The 14436-nt window shown below is 32.9% G+C and overlaps 1 protein-coding gene across 1 annotated transcript in view; it reads right to left on the bottom strand.

The window, feature by feature from the left end:
- The window catches only part of LOC149409594 (uncharacterized), a 130945-nt gene that overhangs the window by 13146 nt on the left and 103363 nt on the right, over positions 1-14436 (bottom strand). Inside the window, exons 11-18 of the mRNA XM_089649458.1 lie at positions 13532-13720; positions 12884-13024; positions 7146-7254; positions 6912-7069; positions 5053-5111; positions 3977-4144; positions 3741-3870; positions 1465-1549 (exon numbers count right to left, since the gene is read on the bottom strand). Of these exons, the coding sequence (XP_089505584.1) occupies positions 1465-1549; positions 3741-3870; positions 3977-4144; positions 5053-5111; positions 6912-7069; positions 7146-7254; positions 12884-13024; positions 13532-13720 (1039 nt within the window). The remainder of the gene's footprint in view (positions 1-1464; positions 1550-3740; positions 3871-3976; positions 4145-5052; positions 5112-6911; positions 7070-7145; positions 7255-12883; positions 13025-13531; positions 13721-14436) is intronic.

Genomic DNA, 14436 nt, shown 5'->3' with positions numbered 1-14436 from the left:
TATTTTTAAAGCATATAGAATATGATAGATATTTTGTGTGCCATTTATCAAAGTTGAAAAATTTTACCAATTTATTCCCTTTCCAATACAAGTTATGCTTATTAAAAAGATATATAGGTACCTACTGTAAACCTAGGATATATTTACTAGGGTTGTACATACATTTTTATTTTTATTTTTTGTAGAGCGGAGATAGTTTACATATAGTTCCCGTGAGCACTTAGGCCATAGGCCCATTGTGCTATATCCTATTTTACCTCATTCCTTTAACAACCCAGTCCCTTTTATAAAGTTCACCAGGGTTGTCATTGGATGTGGCTATGTCTTCTGGTTCCACAATGTGTATTCCCAGGTCTCATTTCTGCTCTCCAATCCCCCGTGGTTCCCTGAAGGCCCCACAAGGGAAGAGAGCCTCATCTCTCCTCTCCACTCCTCTTTTGTTACATAAAGGCACGGGATGGAAGAGGGTTTCGTCTCTCCTCTCCACTTCTCCTTGGTTCCCCAAAGGCCCCGCAATGGAGGAGTCCACTCTTTCTTGGTTCCCTGAAGGCCCCACAAGGGAAGAGAGCCTCATCTCTCCTCTCCACTCCTCTTTTGTTACATAAAGGCACGGGATGGAAGAGGGTTTCGTCTCTCCTCTCCACTTCTCCTTGGTTCCCCAAAGGCCCCGCAATGGAGGAGTCCACTCTTTCTTGGTTCCCTGAAGGCCCCACAAGGGAAGAGAGCCTCATCTCTCCTCTCCACTCCTCTTTTGTTACATAAAGGCACGGGATGGAAGAGGGTTTCGTCTCTCCTCTCCACTTCTCCTTGGTTCCCCAAAGGCCCCGCAATGGAGGAGTCCACTCTTTCTTGGTTCCCTGAAGGCCCCACAAGGGAAGAGAGCCTCATATCTCCTCTCCACTCCTCCTTGGTTCCCTGAAGGCCCCAGGATGGAAGAGGGTTTCGTCTCTCCTCTCCACTCCTCCTTGGTTCCCCGAAGGCCCCGCAACGGAGGAGTCTACTCTTCCTTGGTTCCCTGAAGGTCCCAATAGGGAAGAGGCCTTTGTCTCTCCTCTCCACTCCTACATACATTTTAATTGCCTGGATGACACTTTGAACTATCTTGGTACTCTTTGATTTCCCAAACCCTTTTCTTTCCTAAGACTGATTTCTTTCACAAACTAAAATTCTATCATAATTCATTCCTAAATCTCTTTTCTTTCCAATTTTTGAATTTGCTTTCCACATCTCTTTCTTTGTTTTAATTTTCTTCCTAAACCCTTATTCTTTCCTGAATTACTTTTATTTCTAAACCTCTTTGATTTTGAAGACAGAATTTCTTTTTCAAACCACTTTTTTTCCAAACCCCTTTTTCCTTTCCAAACAATTATCGTTTCCTGTAACCTCTTTTCTTTCCTGCTGACCGAGGTAACCCCCTACTACTTGCGACTCACTGATAAAATACAGTAAAAGTTTTAAACATACTTGGCAGCGCAGAGCACTTTCTCAGGAACGTGATCTTCATTGACAGAAACCACCTTATTGGATACTGTCATATTTTCCGGGGGAACTGCAAATTAAAAATACATGCTTGTGAAAAAAGTAATATTATACCTTTAAAATTTTTATTTAAACCATTTTCTTTCTTCCATGTAACAAACAAATGAGTGGTGCTTTTTACATTGAAAACTTAAATATTAAATAGTTTCATCAAAATCTTGTGTTTTTTATTTGAAAATTTGATTGCTTAGAAATACTTTAAATGCTGTAATTAATGGTTCTATGATATTTAATCAACATGACAACTAAACACACCTTTAAAAAGTGATGTAGAGTCATTAAAAGTGATGAAACAAAAACATAGGTAACTATTTAACCTAGTTTTACCTATGTAACCTATTTAACCTAGTTTTTGTTTCATCACTTTTCATGACTTTATATCAACTGAACTGTCATTTTCATGAGATACCCGGTCACCATAAGTAATTACTGTGAGTAGAACCATAGATGTGCTTTATTTCAAATAAATCCATTTCAAATGGAAATGCAAAATGCAAAATGGGTATTTTCCATTTTGCATTTTAAATGCTTTTCTAAAAACCATTTTGCATTTCGCATTTTAAATGCTTTTTTGCAATATTCTTCCTACTATCTCCACTCATCTTTTTTTCATAAGCCCCAAATATCAGTCGGTCCTCAACCTCGCTATGAGAGATAATTTAGATTTGTCAAGTTGCTCCCTGGTAGGAGCCCTGGCAATTGAGTGATACCATTACAAAAAATACTGATTCAAATACTGAACATGGGACCATGACGCTGAATTTTAAATGTTAGATAGCAGTTTCTATGTTTTTACGTTGGCAACATTAGACCCGCGCAGATTTTTTGTGGTTTCATAATCTGTAGTTGTGGTGTTTTTGGATTTACCATCATGTAATATGTTTGTTGTACATTGATGTCCATTGTTAAATGACAAAATTGTTTAAAAATTATAAAATTATTTTAATTGTTTGACCTGAGAAACCATTTTGCATTTTCAATGCATTTTGAAAATAGGTATTTTGCATTTGAAATGCTTTTCTAAAAACCATTTTGCATTTTGCATTTTGAAATGGAAAAGTTTTGACCCATTTCCATTTTGCATTTCAAATGGTTTTGGGTACCCATTTTGCACATCTCTGAGTAGAACACATCTCAGCCTTTGAAACAATCGAGCATTTTTCTTTTTATAAGCTCAGAAAAAATAAAGTATCAGGCCGATAAAAACTGTTTTAAATTTCAAAATCTTCTAATTACGAGCCCGTTTTCGGTTATGTTGTAATTGTGTAATGTTGCAAAATAAGTTCTTTAGAAAATTAATGTAAAAAAATTTAAGATTTGTGCCTGAACTTTGAAAAATAAAATAAAACACTTTTGGAGATGTTTTTTTCTTGCATACATCGAGACAGGTGGCTTGTGAAATGAGAAATTAAGCCTTATCGCCATCTACATAAGGAGTATTATTGTTAGTGGCCCGATTCCAAATATTACACGATGTGGTGCATCGCCTTAAGTATCTGAAATCTACATAGTACTATTAACACATTGTCGTCGGGACACGGCCTTTGCCGTTTTTCGTGGACTATCGGTCAACTGCGGGACACGGCAAATGCCGTTTTTGTCGACTGTCGGTTTTTGGCGGGAAACGGCATTATACGGGTATGTTATCAGCGTGAAATACTATGATTCATAAGTGGAATGGGCTCTTCAATTAGGCGAGGCAACCGCAAAAGACTCTTTTTTGATAAGAAGCAATTAAACATATAAGTTATTGAGTGTGCGCCTTCGACCTTAGGCGACACTGTTCGATTTACGCGATCAGATTTCACACATCCAGCGATTGTAAAATTGCGAGCATGGCAAATTTATATTATTATTTATTATATAACTATATGATATGAATAAACATGTTATCTTTTACTTGGAATTTTCAAATATTGAATATTGAATGCTATTTACTGAATTAATATCAGGTTTTTATATTCAGCTTTGAAATGTAGTGAAATTATGATGTAATCAAAGCAATTATAATTTATTTTTTATGATCAAATGTCATATATGATTTCTTTGAAAATTTCCATTGAAAATATTATTTGGGTTAGAAATTGTATCAATTTTAGGAAAGCGATATATTTATGCGCTAATCGCGAAAGACACCCGCTATGGGCTAGAGTCTATTGTTTGAAGCGCCCGACTACAATGTGTTAATTTTAATAACTTACACTCTACTGCAAGGTTGGTTGAAGAATTGACAGCAGGTCCAATGCTATTTGCTTGAGAGATACAAGTGTAGTTTGCATTGTCTAGCAAACGGTCCATAACTTGATCTGGCCAGTTCGTCATGTTGAATATCTAAAGTTATAATCACATGTATTGATATTTACTTTTGTAAAATGGATTGATTGATTATATCACGAATTCAAATTTAAAATTAAGAAGAAAATGTTGAACATCTTACCAATTGAGAGGTCATAGATTCAAAATAGTTTCCACTTGACTCTGGTGCTGTGGGTGTGTTCTGTATGGTGTATAGCGAGGACTGCGTCATGTCGAGGAGTTTTCCATTCTTCAACCAGTTTACTCCACAGAGTGGTGAGCATTCCACTCGACAGGTGAGGGAAATATCCTGGATACAGACGAGAGATTTGCTATAAGGCCCTTCTTTCACAGGGATACTATGCAAGTATCCAACACTTGACGAATCAAGTATCTTGGCAACTGCCGCCATACATTTGTGCGGAGGTTCGTACGCACACTGCCGAAATTTTGTAAACTCTTCATAAAATCTCCCACAACCAAACGAGTGAGGTTGTTCAAACTCACATCATCGGGACTTTAAGTCAGAGATTTTGTAACAATAAGTGCACTTGTTAGATCTGTTGTTACTCCAGGTTGTCTCACTACTCTTTAAATAAAAATCACTTATTTATTGTTGATTACAAAGAACTAGGATGGCTTTATTAGCAGATTCTTGGGTTTAGATCTACGTCTCATTCCCTTCATTATCGACAGCTTTATTTGTTACCAGTGCCATCTATGAGTAATCTCTTAAACATCTATCTAGGATATCACAAGATCAATTCCTAGGAACAAAACAGTCAACAGTGGCAGGATATAAAAATGACCCCTACAGCAACTTTTTGTTTGTAAGTGAGGTTATGAAAGCATTCTAGTTTTGACATTTACGGACTGTGCGGAACAAGTTGTTTGCGACGTGAGTACACAACATGAGCATCGTATACTTGCGTATCCCTGTGGAAGAAGGGCCTAAGTCGTTATAGTGGTTATTACTAAAACGCTTTTTGGGTGTCCACGTTCAACGGAAGATCCTAAAGAGTTGCGTGGAATATTAAGTTTTTTAAGCAAGTCAGACGGTGAAAACGTTAAATAAAAAACATCAAGAACTGAATGTTAATTTGATTCCTAGGTGACAATATATAATTAAGGTTGTTTTAGTTTTTAAAAGTTTGAAAAATGGGTACATTGTCATAATTAAATAGAATGACCAACTAATAAAATAAAATCTATGCTTACCGAAGAATTAAAGACAATTCCCGTGCTTGGAGGTAAACTCTTGATAAACGCAGGGGGAGCTGAAAAGAAAAATAAATATTCATTAATCATATGGGTTATTTTATTGTAGGATTTGTGAAGCTGAAAGAATGGTAATTCTTTACATACAACTACCGTTTTTAATAAGCATTTAAAAAAAAAAAAAATCATTTGATTCAACTAAATGACAATGAACATCAACTTTTTGCATTTACGATTTTGAAAAATATTGATATTTAATATTATTTATGAGAAAATTTGCCAACCGATGCACCATTTTGAAAGAACACCGAAATGAACATCGCGCATAATTCGCGTTTGTTTGTAGGCAGTGTAGAAAACATGAAACACATAATCGGCATAATAGACAATTATTCGGGATCGCTGGCAACGCACTTGTTAATTATTAGGCGAAATCCTTTTTTATCCTAAACTAACCTATAATAACCCAACCTAACCAAACCTAACCTATCCTAATCTAACCTATAATAACCCAACCTAACCTAACCTATCCTAATCTAACATATAATAACCCAACCTAACCTAACCTATAGTAACTCAACCTAACCTACCCAAACCTATGTAAAGACATGTTATATTCACACTAATCGAACATCAAATGAGAAAAGGATAGCCATTCAAAGAATATCTATACGAACGGGCCGCTAAAGTATGTAGGTACATTGAACCTAGTTCTGTGAAACCACGCGCATTGTCTCAGTAAGATATCTTCATTCTGTTAATTCATTTAAGAATCTGTCAAATATTCAAACAAAAGGAATACCCATTTTGGAAAAATAATAATTAATTCATAAAATAATTTTTGGTAGCTACTTTATCGCTTGTCTGATATATTACGATAAGTAGTTCCAATTTTAAAAGTTAGTTCTTTGAACTTTAATAATGTTTCACCTCACGCAGAAATATTTCACATTATTTACCCATGCACTGACAACGAAAATTAGTATGTATGATTGAAGCTTATGCTAAACTAAATTGTGATTAATTATTTGAAGAAAATATCAATAATTATTTATTTTCTATGAAAAAAAAGACAGCGAAAACAAAAAAAAGGTTAGGTCGCGACCGAGACTCGAAATCTACTAGAACGGAACCTCTGGTTATCACGAAAAAGTATTCTAGTTAAAATATACACTAGTACTACATAAGAGTTATATATTCAAGACATTATAATTAACGAATAGGCTGTATCGCCGCTTTGATTAAAACAAATAAATGAATCCTATAATTTCTATACCCGCTATATCCGATTTTTCGACAAAATGATCTGAGTATGACATCTTGTTCACATTTTTGCGAGCAACAAGAAGAGCCTAAAATTGAGTTTCAAAACCCTCCTTATCACGACCAAAAACCATGTTAAAACTGCGAGTGAGTAACCAAATCCGCTATATCATACAGAAAGTTACTATCAAAACGCGCTATATCGGATTCAACCAATCGCAAGCAGTTATTTTGCCAAAATACAATATGGCCGCCGCTCTGACGCCACGCTCGTGTGTCAAAATGATCTACGCGTGTGTTTCTAAACCCGGCATGTCAGCTCAGTTGACTTTCAAAAGCCTCTATATCACGAATATATATATGAAGTGAGTATCAAAATCCGCTTTATCCATTTTATTTATCGAAATTACTTAATTATTGCTAGACATATATAGAAAAATAAATGCTTTTCGAAATTTTATTACTCCAATTCATTATATAAAAAATTGTAATGCAATTACTTATGTACGCTAGAGATGTGACAGTTTTTTGCGGTTTTCTCTAAATCAATGAAAGTTGATATAGCGGGTATAGAAATTACACGACTCAAATCTTACCCATGACTTCCACGTAGACCATGGCTTGAACACCGCCTCCCGCTTCATTGACCGCCCTGCAAGTGAAATTGGTCTCTGTTTCCAAAGTCACAGGGTCTACTTTCCATTCCGGAGTTATCACATCCGAAATCAATTGCGAACCACGATACCACTGATATCTGAAAAAAAAAAAAACATTATTTTTTAATTAAAATATGAAAATGGTTTCGCAGCCTATATAGGTATCATCGTTACCTCGTGGCCAATGGTCTTCCCAAGTCTTCAACTGAGCAGGTCAGCAATAGAGACATTCCTTTGACAACATTCAAAGGCGTATACACCAACTTAGCTGGGCCAGGTTCATCTGAAAACATTTATTAATAATATAATAACTCAATATTCGAGTGTCGCCCAAACCTCCAACGGTGTTGGACGCGAGTGAGCGCCGTAAGCGGTGAATAAATAAAATAACACCTTCAATCCAAGACAAATTATAAAAATACATAAATTTACGGAAAATATATATTTTTTAACCTGGAAAAATGGAGGAAGCGGTTGATCCGCATGCCTTCATAACAAAGGCGAAACAAAACATAAGTGACTTACATACAATCATAGAAGAAAATAAACTTACCAAAGAAACCAAATCAAAAATGATGAAAGAAATAAATAACATCATGGAAATGATATCACACATGGCAATAGAATTAGCTAAATTACAAGAAAAGTGTGATATTCAAGAAAAAAACCAAGCACAAAAATACCCATTATCATACTCTTCTGCAGTAAAAAACTTAATATCACAAACGCAAGAAAAACGATTTCCCATAATAATTAAAAGCTTAAAAGAAGAAGACACTGAAAAAATAAAAGAGAAAATACAAAAGATTAAAATATCGCAGTTGGGAATTCGAGTATGCGAAATTAAAAAAACAAAAAAAAACCGTATAATAACATGCCCAGAAAAAGAAGACGCAAAAAAATTAAAAGATAAGATAAATGAAGTCGACAAAACCATAATAGCGGAGGTACTTCTGAAAACGGATCCATGCGTAATATTCAAAGGTCTTGACAAAGACTATACCGAAAAAGAATTCTTAGAAGACATCATTGAACAAAACAACGACATCAAAATGATATGTGAAAAATACCAAGACAAAGAAATATTACAAGTTAAGGCCATCATTAAAAACAAAAAAACTAACAGCAAAAACTTAATACTACAAACAAATCCTGAAATGAGACTACATCTTATTAATAAAAAAAAAATTCATCTAGGATTCATGAGAATCTATGTAGAAGACTGCAGTCCTCTTACCCAATGTTTCCACTGTCAAAGATTTGGACACACAGCACAAAAATGCTACAATAGAATGAATAAACCAACATGCAAGCACTGTTCAGAAGATCATCCCATCTCCGAGTGTAAATCCCTGGAACTGCCACCCAAATGCGCTAACTGCAACTCAGCTAACAAGAAGAAAGAAATAAACTCCTTGAACAGTAAAATGAATGAAGTAGACCACCGAACAAACAGCGAAACATGTAAGTTCCGATCTTACATGCTTAAATTAGCCAAAGAAAGAATTAACTACGACATTGAATAAAAATCTTATAAATAATTTTGTAAAATACAACCGAAAATGCATTAAATGGATGATTTCTTAAGTAACGAATTAGAGTTAAATATTAAAATTCAAGAATACGAATGTATATGTACCGATTCGTGTAACAAAATTATTTCTAAAAACATCAATGATATAATTATAATGCACATAAACATCCGTAGCGCTCAAAAAAATTTAGATGAATTAATTCTAAAAATAAATAATTTAATTAAAAAACCGGACTTTATAGTGTTATCCGAAACATTTACGAACGCTGAATCACCGTCTTATCACCTACCTGAGTACAACTATATTTCTACCAAAGTAGACATCAATAAAAATTCGGGAATAATAATATTTGCAAGCAATAAATTTAGTATTGTTAACATAATAGAACATCCAATACACTTAGTAAACTGCATCGAAGTACATTTCAAACTCGGCAAATCAATATACTATCTAATAGCTATCTATAGAACGCATGGCTCGAGTATTATTACGTTTATAAATGACCTCAAATACATATTATTAAAATTAAAAAATAAACTTTGCTTCGTCGTAGGAGATTTTAACGTTAATATTAATGAAAAAATAGAAAATAATAACAAAAATGAATACATCAATTGCATGACTGAACAAAATTTTATATCTTGCATAAATAAAAATACTAGGGAAATAAAAGAACATACTCCATCTTGTTTAGACCACATTTGGACAAATGTAAACATTAAAGATCTTCACAAAATAAAATCAATTGTTTGGAAAACTAACATAACTGATCATCACTCATGCTTACTTCTGTATAATAATAATATTAAACATAAAAAACATAATTTAATAACCAAAAAATCAACAATAGATATGACTATTCTCTCTGAAAAATTAAAAAAGGAGGATTGGAATAATGTTTTAAACAGTGATAATACTGAAATTTGTTCAACTAACTTCGAAAATATTATGTCACAACACATTAAAAATTCGACAACTGAGATAACAACACACATAAAATCAAAATTAAGATGTTTAAAGCCTTGGATTACCAAAGGACTTATTATATCTATCAGAAATAAAGAAAAACTTTACAAAATAACTTTAAAAAATCCCCAAGATGAAAAAGCATATATTTTCTATAAAAAATATAAAAATAAATTAATATCTTATATTAAAAAAAGTAAAGAAGAGTATTTTAAAAATAAAATATTATCTTCAGAAAATAACCATAAACAAATGTGGAAAACTGTTAATTTCGCCATTGAAAATACAAAAAAAACACAAAACATTAAGTACATTGAACATGATAAAAAAATTATAGATGCCAATATACAGCCTAAACAATGTGCAAACATATTTAATTCGTTCTTTGCAAATGTTGGGAAAAATCTTGCGAAAAATATTCAAAAGCCTTCAAACCAAGAAAACCATAAAAATAAAAATATACAGAAACGTAATATACTTTCAATGTTTGAAACAACAACAGAATGTGAAATTTCGAAAATAATAGAAAATATGAAAGGAGGTTCGTCTCCCGGTTTTGATTCTATTACAACACACATGTTAAAAACTATGAAACCTCACTTAATAAAACCTATCACTCATTTAATAAACTTAAGTTTAACTACTGGAATTTTTCCAATGAACTACAAAACCACAATAATCTCACCTATTTACAAATCTGGAGATCCACATCAAGCAACGAATTATCGCCCAATATGTCTAATTTCTAATATAGGAAAGATCTTTGAAAAAATAGTAAAAAAACAATTGGTAAATTTTCTAGATAATAATAAAATATTACACAAAAACCAGTTTGGCTTTATAAAATCTCTCAGCACACAAGATGCTATTGCTAACGTAACTTCATACATTTCTGAATCATTAGATAAAAGTAAAAAATGTGCGGGTATATTTATTGACCTTAGAAAGGCATTCGATAGCATATCCCATGAGATGCTATTAAAAAAATTGAATAATATCGGCATAAAAGGCAACGCGATTAAATGGATCACCGACTACTTAAAAAACCGTCCTCAAGTAGTAAAAATCAATCGTGTTAATAGTGATCAAGAGATTACAAGCTTTGGAATCCCCCAAGGTACAGTGCTTGGACCAATTCTATTTACTATATATGTAAACGATATTTTTTTTCAACCTTTACATGGTCAAATTACGTCATACGCTGATGATACAGTATTAATAATAAGTGATAAGACTTGGGAAAAAGTAGAGTTAAAGGCCACAGAAGACATCAACACGCTCAAGAATTTTTTCGACACTAATTTACTGTCACTTAATAATGAAAAGACATTTGTAATTCCATTTGCAATCCATACAAATGATACTCCTAAAAATTTTAACATTGTCATACATAATAATACTAAAATTCACAGCCAAAACTATTGCAAATCAAACTGTACAGTACTAAAAACAACAAATAAAATTAAATATCTAGGAGTAATTATTGATAAAAATCTGAAATGGAAGGAACAAATATGTCAAGTAGTAAACAAAATTAGAAAATTAATATATATATTTTTAAGAATTAGAAACTTTCTGTCGATAAAAAATCTATATATAATTTACTATGCCTTAGTTCAATCCACTTTACAATACGCTATTATTAGTTGGGGATCCGCGTATAAATGTAACCTTCTTCCAATTGAAATTATACAAAGAACAATTATTAAAATTATATTAAAAAAATCCTTTGACTACCCTACAGAACGCCTGTTTGAAGAATTTCAAGTACCTACATTTAAAGACCTATACATTAAAAACTCACTAATCCAAATTATAAAAGAAAAAGATAAATATCAATTTTTAAATGAAAACAGAACGCGACTTAGACATGTTTTTCTATGCCCAAAACTAAATACGTCTTTTGCACAACATCATTATACTTACCAGGGAAGAACCTTTTTCAATCGTCTACCAGAAGAAATCAGAAGCATTAATGATAAAACCCAAATACTGCTCTCTGTCAAGAGACACTTTAAAAATATTCTGAAAAAAAAACTACTGTCACTTAATTAATCTCACAAATATCCTTAGTTTTCCATAACTTTCTTTCTTTTTTAAAATTTATTATATTAATATATTATCCTTCACTACTATAAAAAAAATATACTACAGCAAACATACATTTATGTACAATGAATTATTTAAGTACTAATTAACAACAACATTTATGTACACTCCCCTTCCATACACAAGCAAATGCTTTCAATGGAAGAGTAGTAAAAAGAACCAAGATGTAAAATGAATTATGTACCATGTAAACATATTATTAAAAATAAAAAATAATTACAAAAAAAAAAAAAAAAATTATCTCCACAATACTGTTAATTTTTTGAATTAAAATGTATTTTGTTCATTACTGGACATAATTTATGTTTTTCTGCTCAGCTTTTATTAGAGTACCTCAAGATCTACACGACGACGCACGAGTGACTCATGTAACCCTTTCGGTTTCGGAGTTATGACTGATTGTTTGGTCACGCAGAGTGAATTCCGAGGCTCTTATCTGAACCCCCTCCCGCTTGATAAAGTAAGCGCATGATGATGTAACGCATTAACAAGTAAGGGACAGTGGTCTATTTTTAGAACATATATGCCGCTTGGCGCCACAACCATTGGGCCACGAGATAGATCTACACGACGATGCACGAGTGACTCGTGTAACCCTTTCCATTTCGGAGTAATGACTGATTGTTTGGTCATGCAGAGTAAATTCCGAGGCTCTTATCTGAACCCCTTCCCGCTCGATAAAGTAAGCGCACGATGATGTAACGCATTAACAAGTAAGGGACAGTGGTCTATTTTTAGAATATATATGCCGCTTGGTGCCACAACCATTGGGCCACGAGATATATTCAAATATTTGGCAACAACAATTCATCATTTTCAGTCTGGCGAGACTTTAGTATTGAAGTCTTTTTAAAAACGTTTTCAAGTTAAAATTACAGTGAATACTATTTAAATAGATAGATTATAATATTATATGAACTTAAAAATAGGGGGAGAGTCACCAAAAGTGGGTTAACCCGCATAGAAAACTATTTATTTGTTCGTAAATATACTAATGGATATGATTTAATTTTAAAATTTGCTTTGAAATGTCTTTATTCTTATGAAATACAAAACTACAACTTATATATTTGACTAATTTTTTCTGCAATATTTAAAACTTGTTTAAAAGTGAAAACAATGTAGGCCTTAAAACTGTTCCCTGTGGTACCCTAAGAGTATTTTTTATTGGGTTCAACTACATTAGGCTATAACCAGAATTCTTGAAAATAGATTGCAATATAACGTTTGGTTCTAATGGTGTTCTCTAATAAAGTAACTTATGTATTGATAAAGAACAAGAAGAAAAATGTGAGTACTTACAATAGACTATCAGCTCTGTATCATTACTCCTGGTTCCCCAGCCGGCAGCGTTCTTTCCCTGACAGGAATAGTTTCCGTGGAAAAATCTGGTCACCTCTTGCAAGAGTAGTCTGGTTGGATTCACATTGGAGCACATGTCTTCTGAAAAAAACAAAAAATAAATTTTGCAGTACTATGTGCAGGATAAATTTTTAAAAATAAAAATTGAAAAAAAGATTAATTTAAGATAAAAAAAATAAATTACATGGGAAAAAAAATTATTTTGGGAACTCAACTATGAACAAAGTAAAGGTTGCTTGAATAATAAAGTGGATGCAGCAGATTTTCGAAACCAGAAATGGAACGTAAAAACAAATTTACACGCAGATGAAATGCCAAACGGTTGAGATAAAACAGAGGTTCGCTACTCTCAGTCAATTATATTAATTTCACTAAACTATGGGCTTTACCAAATGAAAGATAACAGTTGAGACATATAATGGTAATGAAAGATAACGGTTGAGACATATAATGGCAATGAAAGATATCGGTTGAGACATATCATGCCAATGAAAGATATCGGTTGAGACATATCATGCCAATAAAGTTGGTTATCTGTGATATTATTTGTAAATGGTCAATTTTACCAGAATCATCATTAATCATTACCTCCGGATTCATTAGTGGTATTACAGTTGGGAAGCTGTTGGAGCAGATCTCCGTCCATGAACCATTTAACGGCCACGAGCTGGGCGGGGTTTCCCCGCAGCGCTGTGCACTCGAGGGTCACATTCTGTTCAGTTGATTCAACTACATGCTGCTCCTCGGAGTCCATGGTCAGCTGGACTTCTGGCTTGACTGAAAAAAGAAGAAGAAGGATTGCTTACTATAGCTGATACAACCAAGTAAGCTTTGGCATATCATAAATGACAATTCATGATATGCCATATCATATTTTCCAAAAAAATCTTCAATTCATTCGCAGTGCCTTTCATTCAAAATATCTATGCCAAAAATGTTTTAGTAAAATATTTGGAAAATCAAAAATTAAAACTGTTTTTGAAAAAAGGAACTACAAATATCTCTCCACTAATCTCTATAATTCACTCCCAACAGCAATCAAGAAAACAGATAATGCAAACAGAGGCGGCTCTAGAGATCCAGTCGTGGTAGGTCATTTGAAAAATATGTGTGACAAATCTTTATTTGATATTGTGAAAAATATGTGTGACAAATCTTTATTTGATATTGTGAAAAATATGTGTGACATATCTTTATTTGATATTGTGAAAATACATATTATATATTATTATCTATATCACTTTGTTATAGTATTTAGAGTCGCGGACTCTAAATACTTAATAAAGAAATTGGAAATAAATACACAATCCATGTACTTACGGCAAATTATTTTTAAGATATTAAGTTTTAATGTAGTTGTGCACAACATTAAAGTAAATAAAATAAGAGTTTGATTCTATTTTTCAATGATCTTTTACGTTTTTTGTTTTGTTTCATTCAACATAAATAATTATTCCAAACCTTTCCCGAACTATCCAATTGAAAAAAAACCG

This window comes from Hesperophylax consimilis, chromosome 30, assembly GCF_061612785.1.
Source record: "Hesperophylax consimilis isolate HC1 chromosome 30, BYU_Hcon_1.0, whole genome shotgun sequence".
Classification (NCBI taxonomy): domain Eukaryota; kingdom Metazoa; phylum Arthropoda; class Insecta; order Trichoptera; family Limnephilidae; genus Hesperophylax; species Hesperophylax consimilis.
This window is presented reverse-complemented; position numbering and strand designations above follow the sequence as displayed.